At 49.7% G+C, this 19,538-nt stretch overlaps 1 protein-coding gene across 1 annotated transcript in view; it reads left to right on the top strand.

Moving 5' to 3' along the window:
- Positions 1-19,538, top strand: part of DOC2B (double C2 domain beta) — a 192,713-nt gene that overhangs the window by 128,178 nt on the left and 44,997 nt on the right. The window contains exons 5-6 of the mRNA XM_075904663.2: positions 10,331-10,457; positions 12,171-12,328. Coding sequence (XP_075760778.1) covers positions 10,331-10,457; positions 12,171-12,328 — 285 coding nt within the window. The remainder of the gene's footprint in view (positions 1-10,330; positions 10,458-12,170; positions 12,329-19,538) is intronic.

Here is a 19,538-nt window from a genome sequence, read left to right as displayed (position 1 = left end):
TTTGCTTTCCAGCACAGAGTAGAGAATAGACTCCAGTATGTTAAACCAATCTCTGGTGATTTCATTAGTTGCTAATACAGGCTCTGGAATTGTTAGCATGCACATTTATTAGTGCTCTTGCTGACTCGATCATTTAGACTGGTCACTTTTAAAAACAGAATGTTTTCCCAATACCAAAACCTCCCCCCTCCCCCTCCCACACACACACGTATCCTGCATACATGGAAGCACTTGTTGTAACATTTAAACTACTCCAATTATATTGGTTTTGGCCCCAGTTCCTCCTGGAAAACAACACTGAGCTGCTGTAATTAAAATAAATGTGACAGCCTTATCGTATCAGCCATCCCCGCAACTTGGAGACGTGGGAGCTTGTTCTCATCTCGACGCGCAGCGAGGGCTCATGTCCCTACACAAAGAGTGAGAGCAGTCTCTGAAACCATAGGGAGAGGAGCAGCCAGGTCCACGTGCGTTGGCAACCCAGGTAGAGCTAGAAACCTGGTCACATTGTCAGGATTTCGCACATGCGCTATGCAGAGTGTCTGCAGGGACTGCAACGCAGCCAAGCTATGGGGATGAAAGCAAGGGTCTTGGAAGCAAAGTGGGTTGCAGACACGATTAAAGCAAACGGGGGGTATGTCTACACTACCCTCCTAGTTCGAACTAGCGGGGTAATGTAGGCATACCGCAATTGCAAATGAAGCCCGGGATTTGAATTTCCCGGGCTTCATTTGCATAAGCGGGGCGCCGCCATTTTTAAATCCCCGCTTGTTCGAACCCCGTGCAGCACGGCTACACGCGGCACGAACTAGGTAGTTCAAACTAGGCTTCCTACCTAGTTCCTACCTATTTCGAAATAGGAGGGTAGTGTAGACATACCCGGGTGCATGAAGCACTCAACTCCAAAGGAAAGTGCTGGCACCCAGAGCTGCCTGATCCAGCCACATGGCCCAGAGGGCAAAGTGGAACTAATGGGATTTACTGCATGTCACACTGCGGGGGCTGGGACCCATTTGATATATGGGCGGCGAGCAGCAGAGTGTGTCTGTTGCTAAGAGTCTGTTGCTTGATGATCTACACTAAAAGTTGTGTTGCATAAGTACATGTCAGGGGTGTGGCACAGCTGTGCCAGCATCCCCCAGCTTGTAGACAGCTTTGTTCGGCAGGGGGAGCCTCTGTGCACGTGATGGTGCTCCTACGCTGACAGAAAACTCCTGCTGACATAGGCAATGTTTCTGTTGAGGGGCCATGTCTCTGGATCCTTGGGGAGAGAGGAACAATGCCTGGCCTGCAGCTCCAGCAACAAGGGTGCTCTCTGCAGGCAGGTCTGTTCCCAGTGTCATTCAGGGAACCAGAAGCTTGTGTCAGCAGAGAGTGCTCACATGTCACACAGAGGAAATATCCTGCCTCTGCCTCACTGATTCCTCATCCAAACAGCAGTTGCCTTCCCAGGCCTTGAATTTCAGCCAAAGGGCAGCACTGGGAAGGGAAGTGTTTGGGAGAGGCAGTGAGCCATCGTAAAACTGCACTCAGGTGGTGTAGCTGCCCTTCCTGGGTGCCTGAAGCCATTCACACACAACTACTGTACCTCAGGGGTCCAACGGTCCAGGGTAGCTCCCGCAATGGGAAACCTGAGCTCTCAACCCTTTGTGCCAATGGTTCACTCTGATCACGGAGGGTCCGGTCGAAAGCCCACTAAAGCCAATGGGAATATTTCTGTCCATTTCAAAGGCAGCTGTACTGGCTCCTGTCTGTCAAACCTCCAGCTGCCACTGATTTGCTGGGACTTGTGGATGTCTGACAGTGGGTCATTAACTTTACCCATTCAGAGTCTCCCTCTATATACATGGGGGATCTGGATATGACTCTGGCAGACCAGGTGGCTTCACCTGCCCAGGTCTCCAGGGCTCAGATGAACCCCACTGAACACAGAGCAGGAATCAGTCTGACTCACTGTGTGCTGATATTGCTAAAATTTGTGTTAGAACTATAAGTACGTGGATAGTGTTTAGACTTTATTGAATGCTTGTGAACTGCTGCCTGTGTTAGTCTCACTCACAACATCTATATCCCATATTGTAAGGTCATATTTGAGCTGTAAGCTTCTGTAACTGTGTAAATCACCAGACAGGAGAGAGATATTAACTCCTGTGAAATGCTGGCCTCCAACCAAAGGTATTGTGTTTTGCCTGACAAGGAAGGCCAGTCAGTGCCAGACAGACTAGATTGGAATATTAAAGAGGACAAAAGACTGTTACTGCCAAACACACTCCCTTCCCTGCACACCCCAAGATGAGTCTAGAAAGTGAATTCTGCTCATCAGCTGAGTTTGCAGTTCAGAGAAGAAGAGGGAAAGGAAATAAAAACCCTGAGCAAGAAGGAATTGGGAGCCATCTTTTCATTCTATGCATTCAGCACAATGGGATCCTGATCCAAATTGGGGCTGCTAAGAACTGGCGTAATACAAATAATTACTAATCGTGTGTGTGTTTGCATTTTTAAAGCACTTTGAAAATGTAGGACCCAACCCCTATTCAAGTGAGGAGTCTCATTCATGTCAGTGGGGCTGGGATGCAGAATGGGCCCATAAATTGTTTGTTTCTCTTACCGTGGTGGCTAGAGACCCACACAGAGGCTGGGGCCTCATTGCACTTGCTTCTGTGCATACATATAATAAGAGGTTGTCCTGCCCCAAAGAGTTACAGTTTAAATAAACAAGACAAGGTGGGGTGAGAAGCAAACACACAGAGAGAGGATAAGTGACTTGCCCAGGGTCACCTAATAGGTCAGTGGCAGTGCTGGGAATAGCATCCAAGAGCTAGTTCGTGCTTTGTCTGCTAGTCCATGCTGCCTTTTACCTGTAACACACCACATAAATAATGTTGCTCTACCCTTAAGGCAAAGGATAAAGGAACAGACTGATATGTCAGCTGGTCTAGAAGCATTGTGGATCCTGCACCACTCCCCAGGAACAGCTCCCATGTCTAGTTCAGCCGCTGCCTGTACTTGCTGGGATGAATGTGTTGTCATTGCTTTTGATTAAAGCACTCAAGATACACTAGCACCCAGGTGTGAACAAATTAAATCGTTTCCATAAGAAAAATAAATCTGGAGGTCAGCGATCAGGTGCAGCAAGTTGGTGACTGGGAAAGTTTTCAAGGGCGAATGTGAAACTTCTCTGAATGTGTGAATTCTTTAATTAAGATTAATGTGGCAATTCCTGCCCTTGGGCTCTAAAAGTCTAATAAAACCCACATGATAACTTATCTCATACACAAAAATTAAAGTGCTCTGGATACCAATGGGCTTTTTTCCTTCAATATTTATTATTTCTTTCCATTCGGAGACAAGGAAATGTTAAGAAGAAAGGATTCATATGGCACTCTATAAACTGCGGTGTAACAAGGTCTCTTCAAACCGTGATATACAGCTACTCTGAGGTGCAGGACCAGGCCCATACTCAGAATTTCTGTGGGGGGCTGCAAGCTGAGGGAGGGGCTGATGGTTGCCTTCCTACCATGGCTCAGCCCCGCCCCGGGCCTTGTCCTGGGTGAGGAAGAGGGGAATCAGGCCTAGCCTTCCCTGGCCGACCAGAGCCCGGGGGGGAGAGGCTGGAGCAGTGCGCTTCTCTGCTTTCCCCCAGCCGGCCAGAGCATGAGGGAGGGAAGCTGCGGCAGTGCACCTCTGCTTTTCCCCAGTTGGCCGGAGCACGGGGGACGGAGGCTGGGGCAGTGCACCTCTGCTTTTCCCCAGCTGGCCGGAGCATGGGGGACGGAGGCTGGGCAGTGCACCTCTGCTTTCCCCCAGCTGGCCGGAGAGGGGGGAGGGAGGCTGGGGCAATGTGCTTCTCTGCTTTCCCCCCAGCTGGCTGGAGTATGGGGGAGGGAGGCTGGGGCAATGTGCTTCTCTGCTTTCCCCCCAGCTGGCCGGAGAGGGGGGAGGGAGGCTGGGGCAATGTGCTTCTCTGCTTTCCCCCCAGCTGGCTGGAGTATGGGGGAGGGAGGCTAGGGCAGTGCACCTCTGCTTTCCCCCAGCTGGCCGGAGAGGGGGGAGGGAGGCTGGGGCAATGTGCTTCTCTGCTTTCCCCCCAGCTGGCTGGAGTATGGGGGAGGGAGGCTGGGGCAGTGCACCTCTCTGCTTTCCCCCAGCCGGCTGGAGCACGGGGGAGGGAGGCTGGGGCAATGCGTTGCCCCTGCCTTCCCTAGGTCAACTGGAATTGGCCCCATGATGGATGTTGAAGGACCGTGAGGGGGCTGGGGTGTGCATTTGCACCCTTTGCTCACACCCCTGCGTACAAGCCCAAGAACAGTCCCAGTTTGGGACAGGAAGTGAAGGAGAATCCATTACCCAAATGAAACTGGAAGGGGCTTGGCTGGGCAGAATGTAATTTATCAGAGCTGAAATGTGACTAGACCTCAGCAGTTTCGTTGTTTTATTATTTTTATGGTCCTGGTACCTAAGAGCCCCATCATGGGCCAGGACCTCATTGCAGGAGGCATTGTGCAAACAGAGGTTGTCTATGTGCTGAGGAGCAAGCAATCTATTACTGCCTTACTTTTGCAGATAGCGGTTTGCGATCTTTAAGGATCAGCCTCTCCCAAAGAGAAGTCTTATTTGGAGTGACCCACAATATACCTGGAAATAAGACGTTTATTTTTGACAGTGAGGGTAATTAACTGTTGGAACAACTTACCAAGGCTTGTGGTGGATTTTCCATCACTGACCATTTAAAAATCCTGACTGGGTGTGTTTCCAAAAGATCTGCTCCCGGAATTGTTCTGGGTAGGTTGGTTCTCTAGCCCGTCTTATGCAAGGAGTGAGTCTAGATGATCACAGTTGTTCTTTCTGGCCTTGTCATCTATGAATCTGTGAAATGCAGCCACAGTTGTTTCTGGCTGAGTAGCCAGCTGGGATTCAGGATGTGGTGGTTCTTCTTCGAGTGGTTGCTCATCTGCATTCGAAGGAGGTATGTGCGTGCTGCGTGAATGGTTTCCGGAGCATTTTTTCCCCAGCGGTACTCATTGGGCCAGCAGGTCGACCCCTGGAGTGGTGCCGCTGTAGCGGAGCATAAGTACCCCAGCCAGCCCTCCCTCTCCTCAGTTCCTTCTTACCGCCAGTGACGGTTATTGGAGCTTCTCTGTTCTTGTGATAGAACCCAGCGATAGTTAGTTGTTGGCCTGTTTGTAGTTTCTTCTTCCAGTTATTAGTTTTAAAGTAGTTCTAGTTGTTACCATTCGTTATCTCTCCCCTCCGGGGCAGGGGGATGCCAGGCTTCAAACCCTGTGCATCCTGCGCAAAGCCGATGCCTAGAGGAGACCCCATGACTCATGCCTGAAGTGTCTGGGAGAGTCTCCTCTTACTGACTCCTGTAAGATCTGCAGGAGTTTTAAGCCTCGAACAAAGCTCCCCGTTTCCCATTGTTCCCAGGGTCCTGGCCAGAACCAAGCAGTTCAGGACCCAAGTCATCCTGATAGCCCCAGACTGGCCCAGGCAGTTCTGGTATCCAATCCTGATGGAAATGGTGCGGGGCAAGCCGCGACCTCTCTCGCCCAGTCCGGACCTGGTCATTCAAGCCTGGGAGGGAGGTCTTCTATACCACCCAAACGTCAGCTCCCTCCACCTCACAGCCTGGCTTATCCATGGTTAACAGAGCCAGAGCTTGCTTGTTCTGAGGGAGTACAGATGGTACTGCTCGGGAGCAGAAAGACAGCTACCAGATCGTCCTATGCAGTCAAATGGAAAAGGTTTTCCCTGTGGGCAGAGAGTAAGGGGCTAGACCCCTCTTCTGCCCCAGTCCCGATTATCCTAGACTGCCTCTTTGAGCTGCGTCAAACAGGCCTATCTACCTCATCGATCAGGGTTCACTTGGCGGCCATGTCAGCCTTTCGTTTGGGGTTTAGCGGCAGATCCCTTTTTATGAACCAGGTGGTTAAGAGGTTCCTTACTGGACTGGACAGGTTGTTTCCACACATGAGGGCACCGGTGCCTCAGTGGGACCTGTCATTTAAGGTGACCTATGTACCTGTCATTTAAGGTGACCTTCATAGTAGCAATCACTTCAGCGCGGAGGATCTCCGAGCTCTGGGCTTTGACTGTAGAACCGCCCTATCTAGCATTCTCAGCGGATAGGGCTAGGTTATGCCCACACCCGACCTTCCTCCCTAAGGTAGTCTCCTCGTTTCACATGTCTCAGGACATTTACTTACTTGTATTCTTTCCAAAACCCCACCGCTCCCCTAAGGAGCAGGCCTTACATTCACTTGACACAAAGAGGGCGTTAGCTTTTTACATAGACAGAACGAGACACTTCCGTAAATCATCTCTGTTGTTTATTTCTTTTGCGGAAAGAATGAAGGGGTTGCCAGGATCGGCCCAAAGGCTGTCCTCTTGGTTCTCCATGTGTATCCAGGAGTGTTATAGTCTGGCACATAGGGAGCTGCCCCATGTTAAGGCCCACTCACTAGAGCTCAGGTGTCCTCAGCAGCTTTTGTGGCACAAGTTTCAATAGTTGACATTTGTAGAGTGGCCACGTAGTCCTCTGTACACATGTTTATGGCGCACTATGCTATTACCCAGCAGGCCAGGCTCTGGGTTCCGCAGTTCTCAGTTCAGTTCTGTAAACCTGAAAAAAAAATGATATAGTGATAATATAAATACCTCAGATGAGTTGTTTTTCTGATGTTGAATAAATTTCTGGTTGGTTTGGTTATAGCCATTGAGTTGTATCTTCGTTAGCAGTGTATCTCTGACCCCGCCTCCCTATGGTTTCAGCTCGGGAGTCACATCATTTGAATGCACATGAACAATCACTCGAAGAAAAGACGGTGACTTACCTGTAACTGTTGTTCTTCGAGATGTGTTGCTCATGTCCATTCGATTCCCCCCCTACCTCCCCTTCGTCGGAGTCTCCGGCAAGAAGGAACTGAGGAGGGGGGGGGCCGGCTGGGGTACTTATACTCCACTATAGTGGCACCAATCCAGGGGGCAACCTGCTGGCCCAATGGGTACCGCTGGGGGAAAATGCTCCGGAAATCGTGCACGCGGCACGCGCACACCTCATTCGAATGGACATGAGCAATACATCTCAAAGAACAACAGTTACAGGTAAGGAACCTTCTTTTCCTTTCCAGCGCTGCCACTGACTTGCTGTTGGGTAAGTCTGGGCTAGACACTTAGGGCCAGTTTTCACACACAGGGGGATAGTAACACTTCTTTTCCCATCTCTTGTCTCTTTAGAGTAGACTGGCAGATCTTTGGGGCAGGGATTGTCTCCCCCTATAGGCCTGTGCAGCATCCAGCATAGTAAAGCCCCAATTGCAGTTGGGTCTGCTAGGTGTTACTGTAATACAAATGTGTAAGTGTCTGTAAGAATAAACAGGCCCTTGTCTGGTGCTTTTCATCGGTAGCTCTCAAAGCACCCTGCACACCTGGCCCCAAGCATTAGGTGATCATGATGACTTGCCCAAGGTCATAGAGCTAATCAGTAACAGAGCTGGGGTTAGAATCCTGGAGCCCAGACTCTACTTTCTCTGCAGTGCTCCCTGCTGCTCAATGACCTGACTCTGAGCAAGGGTGAGTACCTGCAACCCCCCCCCCCCGCCTGATTGCAGTGGAAATGCTCAGGATTGGACCCAGTGTTCCCTGTAAGTTGAGCATGTGGATTGCTCCCCAGGTGAGATTCAAATGTTGCCCAGCTGATCAGCAGAGCACCCACAGCCAACAGCATGTGTTTGTATTGCTGGTGCACATCTGTACATGCCTTGGTGCATATAACAAAATTTATTCTGCACTTGGATGGGGAAGAAAAAAGTAGCAGGAACACTGATTGAGCCAGTAGTCTGCAAATGAGCATGGCTCCTGCAGTAGCCCATGTGTGAGTGCAGAAACAGGCCGCTTTCACCAGTCTCGAGCAATGGAAGAATTCCTCCACTGCGCATCTCTCTCCAGGTATTGATAAAGCGCCTTGGAATCTCAGGTGTGGATTTACTGTCTCTCCAAGCCATGCATGGCTGTCTGGAGTTGCCTTGTAGGCAATATCGGAACAAGTTAATGTGTGTAATTTTAAACTTAGTGAGCAACCCTGGCCGGAATGATTAATGCTCTGCAGCTGCCAGAAAATGAAAAGTGGATCAAATTGAATTGGCTGGGGGCATACTGAATGAGCCATCAATACAAAGGGGAGAAGCTGTGAGCCAGTGCACTCTGCCCTGACTTGTGGCCACGTGAGTGTATGTATGTGAGAACTGGCCGAGCACATTATATTGTTCTCTGCAAGCAAGAGAGTTGCATGCGTCAGTGTTTCATTGCTAACAAGGGACAGGGTGGGAGAGTTTTATTTCATATCACGCTCAGGTGCAAACTGGCACACATAAGAGCAAGTGTGGGTCCCACGCCTGCTTTGATCACCAGTCTGCTGCCGCCAACATGTATTGTTTGGGGTCTGTGGGTTGTTCCCTTGATGCTGTCACTCTCAGGAAATGAGCTGTGAGCTGCCTAAATTTGGTCTGTCAGAAACAGGGCTGGGAGCTTTGAAGCCATCACCTTGAACTGTATCTGCAGCATCTCCCCTGGCCAGCCTGCTGAGTTATTTCTAGCTACATTTGGGTTCTCAGTAGCTGTTTACAAGCAGAACAACATGCAGGGAGACATTCCCAGCTGCCTTACCTTTCCACTATCAACAGCATGTAGCAGAGGAGTAAGAGTCCAGCTTCCAGATGCCTCTGGTTGCTCCTTTTACTTGGCTGAATTTAAAATTTGCAGGGGAAAGTTTGAATGGGCAGCAGATCCCCAGCACTCCTTGGTCAGCTCCCCCCATCTGTGCTCCTGTTCCCGTAGCTATCTGTCTCCAGCACCCCTTTGGTTTGTTCTAGGCCACAGAAGCCAGAAAACGAAACTGACCAGTCCTTCTTCATCATCCAAGCAGAGTGCAATACTAAAAGAACTGGCACAAAGCTGTAGGAGGTAGCTTAGCGGTGTGACTGTCAGGCTCAACATAGGGTGGGTCCAGTCCAGCAGCCGTGACTCCACCCTTCCATCCAAGGAGATTACGCTGCATTCCACTTGGTTTGCTGTGTGCGTAGAGGTTCATATTCAAACTCTGAGGTCACCCCTGCTCTGTGTGGGTGTTACAGAACCAGAGATGCTGTTGCCAGGACTCAGTTTGCTTCAGGACTTCAGCTGACAATTTCTCACCCTTCTATCGCTGTACCTCAGCTGCTGCCCCTGAAACCAGAGGTGGCTCCATTTTAATGCTGGAACATGTATACACATTGGCTACGTCTAGACTGGCATGACTTTCCGGAAATGCTTTTAACGGTAAAGTTTTCCGTTAAAAGCATTTTTGGAACAGAGCGTCTAGATTGGCACAGACGCTTTTCTGCAAAAGCACTTTTTGCGGAAAAGCGTCCATGCCAATCTAGACGCGCTTTTCCGCAAAAAAGCCCCAATCGCCATTTTTGTGATCAGGGCTTTTTTGCAGAAAACAAATCTGAGCTGTCTACACTGGCCCTTTTGCGCAAAAGTTTTGTGCAAAAGGACTTTTGCCCAAATGGGAGCAGCATAGTATTTCCGCAAGAACACTGACAATCTTACATGAGATCGTCAGTGCTTTTGCAGAAATTCAAGTGACCAGTGTAAACAGCTGGCAAGTTTTTCCAGAAAAGTGGCTGATTTTCCGGAAAAACTGGCCAGTCTAGACACAGCCATTTTGTAAAGTGGCCTGGGATCCTTCAAAGAATGCACTTGGATGGGACTTGAATATGCACCTATATCTACTCAGCTTCTGCTCTTTTTCTGATGGGGAGGAAGTCGAGTATGGGCCCACCTTCTTTGGGGCTCTGAAAACAGCTTCCCATACTTACTGCACTGATAAATGCCAAACCTTTGAGACATCACATTTCTGATTGTTAGCCAAATATCTGACACCTCTTGGGATAGAGAGTGGCTCATTTCAGTCTCTGGCCTGTGCTTTGGAGGGCTTAGCCCTGGAGACCTGGTGAATGAGGTCAATATTGGTGAATTAGGAATATATTTTTCCTGGGCCACATGGCACTTATTGGGCCCCTTTGTTGGTCAATTCCACCTGAAAAGCCAGCCTTTGGATGGGCCCTGGAGTCAGAACTCTGCCTTCTCTTTGTCTGGGTTGGGAGCGAGGGGGGCCTATGCGATACTAGGTCTGGGAGAAGCTGAAGCTTTGAATGTGGTTCTAAGTTCACTCCCACCCCCTTGTCAATTAGCAGGCAATATTGTTCCTGGCCAGATTGGCCCCTCTCCTCTTTTTCCAGCCTGTCTCAGGACTGATCACCTCCTTCCCTCCGTGTGTGTGTTTCAGAATTTCTGTCTGCGACGAAGACAAGTTCCGCCACAACGAGTTCATCGGGGAGACAAGGATCCCGCTGAAGAAGCTAAAGCCCAACCAAACCAAAACCTTCAGCATCTGCCTGGAAAAGCAACTGCCGGTGAGTGGGGGCAGGTCTCTGGGACGGGTGACTGGGCAGAATCTAGCTTCGACTGATCAACTCTGCTTTCCAATGCTGCCTCAGACCCACTTCTTGGGTCTTTCCTCAGCTGCTCAGAGGGTGCTTTCAGGGCCCTTTCCCCAAACAGGTGTGGAGGATGCGCCCCCTCACCAACATGGCCATTATGAGTTCTGCCTCTAGGCGCTTGTGCTTGGCTGCATGCCAACAGCTCTGCTGATCTTCTGAGCTGCAAAGGGGCCAGCAGCAATTGTGCCTGGCTGGGGACACTCTCCTCTGCTCATGGCAATTGATGGGCTGAGAATGTCTAGATGGTCAACCAGAGGGGAAAGATGCAATGGCAGCACCAGGAGGAGAGAGATTCCAGTTGGCCTGTTCTTGAAGCATATCATGGTTCGGAGGAAAACTTGTGTAAGTGTGGAAATGAGCTAGCTAGCGTGTGCCATCACTGCCCGCTATTCAATAGAATCAGAATGGCTTAAGCATGTGCTATAGGCCTTGTACTGGTAATGGAGATTCTCCTTTAGCTCATGTGGCTGGAGTCTATGCTTTTGGAGCATGTGCATCTGAGAGGGTCAGTTCATGTACAGTCCTGTGTTGCATGGTTGTCAATGGAAGTGAGACTTGTTACAGTAGAATGGGATGTTTGCTTGTGGGTGGAACAAAAAGCTCATTGAATTGTGCTTAGTGATAGAAATGTAGCCGTGTTAGTCTGGGGTAACTGAAGCAAAATGCAGGACAATGTAGCACTTTAAAGACTAACAAGATGGTTTATTAGATGATGAGCTTTCGTGGGCCAGACCCACTTCCTCAGATCAAATAGTGGAAGAAAATAGTCACAACCATATATATCAAAGGATACAATTTAAAAAAATGAACACATATGAAAAGGACAAATCACATTTCAGAACAGGAGGGGGATGCAGGGGGGGGAGGAAGGAAGGTAAGTGTCTGTGAATTGATGATATTAGAGGTGGGGAGAGTGGGATGTCTGTGAGCTAATGGTATTAGAGGTGGTAATTGGGGAAGCTATCTTGGTAATGGGGAAGATAGTTTGAGTATTTGTTCATTCTTTCCCAGAGGGTGTCGAATTTTAACATGAATGACAGTTCAGAGGATTCCCTTTCAAGTGCAGATGTAAAAGGTCTTTGTAGCAGAATGCAGGTGGTTAAGTCGTTGAGACAGTGTCCTTTCTGGTTAAAATGGCAAGAAACTGTTTTTTCTTTGTGATCTTGTCTGATATCTGTTTTGTGGGCATTAATCCTTTGGCGAAGTGTCTGAGAAGTTTGTCCAATGTACATAGCAGATGGACACTTTCGGCACATGATAGCATAAATTACATTTCTCGATGCGCAGGAATATGTGTTCTTGATCTTATAACTCACTTGGTTAGGTCCAATAATGGTATCAGCAGAATGAATATGTGGACAAAGCTGGCAACGGGGTTTGTTGCAAGGGAAGGTACCACGGTTGGTATTAGTGTGGTATGTCCTGTGGTTGTTGGTAAGAATCATCTTGAGGTTAGGTGGTTGTCTATAGGAGACTATGGGTCTGTCTCCCAGAGCCTCTTGGAGTATGGTATCCTGTTCCAGTATAGGCTGTAGTTTATTGATAATGTGTTGGACAGATTTAAGTTGGGGGTTGTAGGTGATAAATTGTGCTTGTTTCTCTTCCTCCAACCCTCTCCACCCGCAGATAGATAAAACAGAAGACAAGTCTCTGGAAGAGCGCGGCCGGATCCTCATTTCCCTTAAGTACAGCTCCCAGAAGCAAGGCCTGCTGGTCGGCATCATCCGCTGTGCACATTTGGCTGCCATGGATGCCAATGGCTACTCCGACCCCTACGTGAAAACGTAAGTAAGTGATTTGAAGGCAGAGGTGTTTAGGCAGAAGGGACAGGGCTTGCTTTGGGCTTTGTTTATGGGAGATTCTGACACACACATATCCCCTGCTCTCCATGCAGAGTTAGCATGGGGAGAAGGGAGCTTTGAACTAGCCTAATTGTAGGGCTGTGTGGTGGGAGCAGAAGATAACGCATCTCTGACTTGGTGCATGCCAGGAGGTCAGGCAGAATGGAGGGTAATAGACAGCCACCCCCAGCCTGCCTCGATAGCACACTGAGACTGCAAGTGTCACAGGGGCCAGAGGTGCCCAGTAATTAGCGATTCCCGAATTCTCAAGCCAGAAGGAGACATTACAGTCAGCTGGCCCGACCCCATGCCTAGTAGGGAGGTAAAAGTGGAACCGTTTAAATGGTTAACAGATAAGCATCAGCTTATCAGTTTCCATTGGGGTTACACACCAGCTCCCTGGGAGCGAGACCAGCAGGGCTGCCAGCCCCGCTCCCTTGGCTGTCACCCCGCGCTGCGGGCTCTGCAGTGTAAAAGTTATACCGCAGAGCCCGGAGCACAGCCAGCTCCCTGGAAGCTCTTGGGCTCCCAGTGCTCAGCGGCTGCCAGCCCCAGTCAGCCAGCTGTGCTGCAGGCTCTGCAGTAGAAAGTATATGTAAGCTGTATTCTTCAGAGCCCACAGCGCATGTAACCCTGTAACTGTTAGGGTTTTTAGCAGTTACACAATTTTTAAATTTAATTTAATTTAATTTAAGCATGAGCTGGGCCAGTGAAAGGAGGAGAGGTGGCGAGGCCACTGCTGCTCATGTGGCCCAGATGATTTAGCTGGTGAATTGAAGGCAGGTGGATTCTTGGCAGCTGACAAAGGCCCTGATGTTACCTTCTGTATCCTGACCAGGGCTTTGGAATAGCCCACTCCTCTCCCCTCCCCCAGAAAAGGCTTCCCACGTGTTACATGAGCCTGGTGCCTGCTAGGAGCTAGTGGCATTTGGGTGCCGAGTCTCTTTTAGTCAGATTTTTAGAGGAATTGAGGAGCCTAACTATGCTGCTAGGCACCGCGTGGGATTTTCAGTGAAATCACTGCTGCCTGGCTGTGCTATGAGACACGGGAGCAGCAGGGAACTAGCCACTTGAAAGAGAAGAAAAATAACAGCAACCTGCCATTGCCCCAGGTTCTGGTGAGCCAGAGCCCCTCCACCCCCATTTGAGTCCTAAAGCTACAGTAACAGATGGGGCAGGGCAGGTGTCCCATAAAGCAGGTGGCCACATGTGATTATAGTCAGCAGCATGGGGACAGTGATAAGGCAATTGCTTATGACATGAGCCAGTGACTTTCCTTGCAACCTAATGTGATGATTTAATTGTGCACAGTTAAGTCATTATGCAAGGCAATCAGGAAACAATATGCAGGGCTGGTTCCCCTGTCATGAGACAGGAAGATTTAACCCCTTGAGGGGAGGGGTCATAGAATCATAGAATAATAGGACTGGAAGGGACCTCAAGAGGTCATCAAGTCCAGCCCCCCGCCCTCATGGCAGGACCAAGCTCCACCTACACCATCCCTGACAGATGTCTATCTAACCTGTTCTTAAATATCTCCAGAGAGGGAGATTCCACCACCTCCCTTGGCAATTTATTCCAATATTTGACCACCCTGACAGTTAGGAATTTTTTCCTAATGTCCAATCTAAACCTCCCCTGCTGCACTTTAAGCCCATTACTCCTTGTCCTGTCCTCAGAAACCAAGAGGAACAAATTTCCTCCTTGTGACACCCTTTTAGATATTTGAAAACTGCTATCATGTCCCCCCTTAATCTTCTTTTTTCCAAACTAAACAAGCCCAGTTCATGAAGCCTGGCTTCATAGGTCATGTTCTCTAAACCTTTAATCATTCTTGTCGCTCTTCTCTGTACCCTTTCCAATTTCTCCACATCTTTCTTGAAATGTGGCGCCCAGAACTGGACACAGTACTCCAGCTGAGGCCTAACTAGTGCAGAGTAGAGCGGCAGAATGACTTCACGAGTTTTGCTTACAACACACCTGTTGATACAACCTAGAATCATATTTGCTTTTTTTGCAACAGCATCACACTGTTGACTCATATTCAACTTGTGGTCCACTATGTCCCCTAGATCCCTTTCCGCCATGCTCCTTCCTAGACAGTCGCTTCCCATCTTGTATGTATGGAACTGATTGTTCCTTCCTAAGTGGAGCACTTTGCATTTCTCTTTATTAAACCTCATCCTGTTTACCTCTGACCATTTCTCTAACTTGCTCTGAATAGCCTAGAGGAGCCTGTCCCCACCCAGGCACTCTGCAGAGATCACCCATGCTGCTGAGCACTGGAGTGATTCAATGATATATGTGTGGTTAGATCAGGCAACTTGGCACTTGCTCTGGTCTGGAGGCCTCGAGGGATTGGATCAAGAGGACTGGGACTCAGAATTTCCTGGGTTCTGTTCCTAGCTCTGCCTTTGACTCACTTGTGTGGCCTGGAAAAACAAGGATGGCTTTGTTGTTCACCTCCCTCAGAGAGCAGCGTGGGGCGGAGCAATATAACGCTCTTTGAGATCCTTGGGCCAGGCGGAAGGGAAGAGGGACGCATTGCTGGTGAGGCCACAATCCTCATCTGCAAGAAGAAGAAGGAGTGTTCGTCTGTGCACCATTCACTGGGCTGAGCACCAAAGTGTCTAAAGCCTTAATGCACCTCCTAGTCTGTGTCCTGGCCGTCAGCCGCTAGTCTGCTGAGCCATTCTTGGGGGAACCTGGAGCACAGTATTTTGCATCCTAAGCACTGATGGGGTGGGGAACTTGGGGGGCGGTGAGGGGGATATGGGAATGTGGACATGAGGTGGGGCTGAAGAGGGTAGGGAGGCAGCGGATTCTCCTCATACAGGGTGAATGTGGAGGCCTGCTCACTGTAAAAGCACCAGAGACTGCCAGCTGCTGCATGAATGGGAGCTGTGAACAATTAGGAGGATGGTTAGCAGAACCGTTTGCATGGTGTCCCCTCTCCTCACTCCCAAACTGCAGGCTGTGTGATGCATTGTGCCAGGGAAAGGTCATGGAGGGCCTGACTTTGCATTGCTCCAGACTGACGCCCTCATTAATGCCCTGCCGTGGAGTAATGAGTCGCAGCTTCCCCTTCATTTGTTCCTGTCCAGTTCCTGGGGTGAGTGGCAGGGGCCGGGAGTCTGATTGGGGAGCTATGTGAGACTGTCAGCAAAGCTGGGGGTAATTATCTCTCAGGGTCTGCCCCAGCACTGAGCCTATTTGGCTGGGAGACTTTGCCTATGGCGGCTGACAGCTAAGAACAGCTGTGGGGAGAGAGGGTTGTGTGTGTTTTTGGAGCCCCCTTGCTGCCATTTTCTGCCTCTCTTTCATTTCAGGGACCTCTGGCTGTTGAGAAGGGAGGGGAGAGTTTGGGGGAATCATTGAGATGTCGAATCTTGATTAGGACCCTAATTAATTCAGCAAACCTGATAGTTTGCATAATACAAGCTCATTTCCCTGTGCTGGGGAAACCTGGAAAGATTCAGCCCAAACTGTAAATCAGGCCAGTTCCCACCCTTACACAGATTTTAAAGCAAACACAGGACTATGCAGCAGGCTGATTTTGAGTTGGGGTTTAAGACCAGATCCTATGAAAGGGAGACAGCGGCGAATGGAGCCAGACACAGTGCAGCAAACTTATTCCCCGTACGTTTCTGAATGTTGTTCACTCCTAACCTGCAGCCCCCATGCTACTGCAGTTTTGGGCTCCCCTCACCTGCACCCCAGCTCTTCTGATGTCACTCAGTCCTCACCAGCAGGCCCCTGCTATTCCAGCTCTGGGCTATCCGCTGCACACATAACTTTGCTGATGTTCCTCAGTCATGACTCGCAGCCATCCCCGTAATCGCAACCCCAGGATCCCTGTCAAACACACACAGCTCTGCCAGAACACCTTCCTGCTGACCTCAGTCACAATGCCATCCCAGCCCCGAGAAGACACTTCCCCTAGTGTGCCCAGGTGGGACTGTGTGATGTACAGAAGTATCTGCTCAGAACAAGGTTGAGGCCCATGCATACTCTGTTGTGAAACTGGGCAAAAACTGGGCATTGAAGCCGGTGAATGATGCTAGAGTGAAGCCCTGGGCAGGGCTTATGGGGACTGGGAGCCAGACACAGACCCTTTCACCTCCCAGCAGCTGGTTTCAAGTAAGAACCTGGCCTCTGGGGTCCTATGACAGGCAGGTGCCTCCTTCCTGGTCTGTGATTTTGGCTCCAGCTTAGTTTCCTTCCTCCCTCCTCCAGAGCCCCAGTCCAGTCACCCTGTGCCTGCTTCAGCAGGGAAGGCTGGATATTGTCCCGCAGGGCACCCTCCGCAAGTGATGGAGCAGTTAGGGAGCAGCTGGTGATTAGAAGTAATCAGGACAGCAGTGGCTAAAGGGAAGCCAGAGGAGAACGTGGCGATTTCTATGTTTGCAGCTCCCTATTGGCTAACCGTCCTTCGCTGGAATTCAGCATACACTATTGAACTGAGGCTGCAGCCTTCTTGCATCACGCCCAGCATAGCCTGCAACGTGTTATGGATGAGACTTTCCAGGAGTAGGGGATGCCCAGTGCATGTTCAGATCTAGCAGGAACTGCATGTCTGAAACTACCAGTGGCTCAGAGGCCTCCCCCACGCCAGAGCCCTGCTACGCTAGGCACTGCACAAACACATTCCTGCCCAGGGAGCCCTTTGAGACAAAAGAGAAGACAGAAGAGGCGGGTGAGAGAATTGGCCTGGGAGCAGACAGGACTAGGGAGCAGCAGGAACCAGAGACTGAAGAAGAGAAGAGCCAAGTGTACAGTTCATGTGCACAGACTAGGGATGTAAAATCCCTTTGTATTAGTTAACTGGTTACCCATTCACATCCCTAGCACAGACAGGTGAGAGGCAGCGTTCCTTGTACACTGAGAGCTTGGGTGCGCACCCAGGAGAGATTCAAATGCTGCCCAGCCAATTAGCAGTGTCCACAGATGGCAGCCTGTGTTTCTGTTGGTGGTGCACATTTGCACAAGCCTCAGTGCACATAATAAAATGTATTCCACACATGGATGGAAAGCATTTGAGGGATCATTGACACACAGGTGAGGGGTGAGATGGCCTGAGATAATCAGCCAGTCTGAAAAAGCCAAAAGCCCTGTTTCCCCATAGACTCATAGACTCATAGACTTTAAGGTCAGAAGGGACCATTATGATCATCTAGTCTGACCCCCTGCACAGTGCAGGCCACAGAATCTCACCCACCCCTCTTAGAATAATCCTCTCACCTATGTCTCAGATATTGAAGCCTTCCAATACTTTGAAGGCCCCAACATGCAGAGAGTCCTTCAGCTGTGATCTGTGCCCAATGCTACAGAGGAAGGCGAAAAACCTCCAGGGCCTCTGCCAATCTACCCTGGAGGAAAATTCCTTCCTGACCCCAAATATGGCGATCAGCTAAACCCTGAGCATGTGGGCAAGACTCACCAGCCAGACACCCAGAAAGTTCCCTATAGCAACTCCTATCATCCCTCCATTGACCTATTTCCAACTGGAAATGAATGGTCAATTAGTTACCAAGGTCATGTTATTTCATCCAACCATCCCCTTATCATAGAATCAGAACTGGAAGAGATCTCAGAAGGTCGTCAAGTCCAGCCCTCCGCTCTAGGCAGGACCAATCCCATCTAAATCAACCCGGCCAGGGCTTTGTCAAGCCGAGACTTAAACACCTCTAGGGATGGAGACTCCACTACTTCCCTAGGTAACCCATTCCAGTGCTTCACTACCCTCCTAGTAAAATAGTTTTTCCTAATATCCAATCTGGACCTCTCCCACCACAACTTGAGACCATTGCTCCTTGTTCTGCCATCTGTCACTACTGAGAACAGCCTCTCTCCATCCTCTTTGGAACCTCCCTTCAGGAAGTTGAAGGCTGCTATCAAGTCCCCCCTCTCTTCGCTTCTGCAGACTAAACAGACCCAAGTCCCTCAGCCTCTCCTCGTAGGTCATATGCTCCAGACCCCTAATCATTTTGGTTGCCCTCCGTTGGACCCTCTCCAATGCGTCCACATCCTTTTTGTAGTGGGGGGCCCAGAACTGGACACAGTACTCCAGATGTGGCCTCACCAAAGCCGAATAAAGGGGAATAATGACATCTCTGGATCTGCTGGCAATGCTCCTCTTAATGCAACCTAATATGCCATTAGCCTTCTTGGCTACAAGGGCACACTGTTGACTCATATCTAGCTTCTCATCCACTGTAACCCCCAGGTCCTTTTCTGCAGAACTACTACTTAACTGGTTGGTCCCCAGCCTGTAACTATGCTTGGGATTCTTCCGTCCCAAGTGCAGGACTCTACACTTGTCTTTGTTGAATCTCATGAGATTTCTAGTGGCCCAATCCTCCAATTTGTCTAAGTCACCCATGATCTCTCTCACCCCTCTCCACCATGGCGAATGAACAGGAGGTGTGCAGTATCCCAGTGCAGAAAGATCCTCTCTACTCTCCATCCAACTCTCTGTGCCAACACTTCACAAATAATTGGATCAGCTGCCTGGGCTGAGTCAAGATTTATGGAGACAACATGACATGTGAAGAAGCAGGTACCCACTGCTGCTGTTCCAGCCCATGAGCTGCAGACATCAGAACTGTGTCTTGGCAAGGCACATCGCTGGCCGAGTAGATTGGCTCCCAGGGTAGATTACTTTCACTCTTGTCAGAAATACGGCATTACTGAGAGACATGAGCTTCCTCCTAGCTCGCATTGTGCCCATTGGATCCTTAATTCTACACCTGCCTGTGCTCCCCCCACTCCTAAGTCATTGCTCTTTGGGGGGTGCACTTATATCTGAGAGAATCAGGATGCACTGTGCTGATGAATATGCAGAACATTAAAGGAGAGGCCTAAAGAACCCGTGGTATTTTCATTTTTGCAGAGCAGGTGTGCTAACCCCCATATCTGTGGCTCAGTCCCAAACTGGTTAATTACATTCTGCCTATCCGCCCACCCCTTTCAGTTCAGTTAGACAGAGACTTCCTGTCCTAATCAGAGATGTTGCTATGCACTACTCAGCAGCAGGTGCATTTCATTCCAGAGGTGGCTGCATTTCAGCCAGTACATGAAGCGATTCCTGTGGATGCCGATGTCAAGATTTGCAAAGCGATATATGAGGCATCCTGTCAGTTGTATTGTTGGT

The sequence above is a fragment of the Pelodiscus sinensis genome, chromosome 21, assembly GCF_052426305.1.
Source record: "Pelodiscus sinensis isolate ZL-2025 chromosome 21, ASM5242630v1, whole genome shotgun sequence".
Lineage (NCBI taxonomy): Eukaryota > Metazoa > Chordata > Testudines > Trionychidae > Pelodiscus > Pelodiscus sinensis.
The sequence above is the reverse complement of the archived record's forward strand: the minus strand, read 5'-3'. Positions and strand labels throughout refer to the sequence as shown.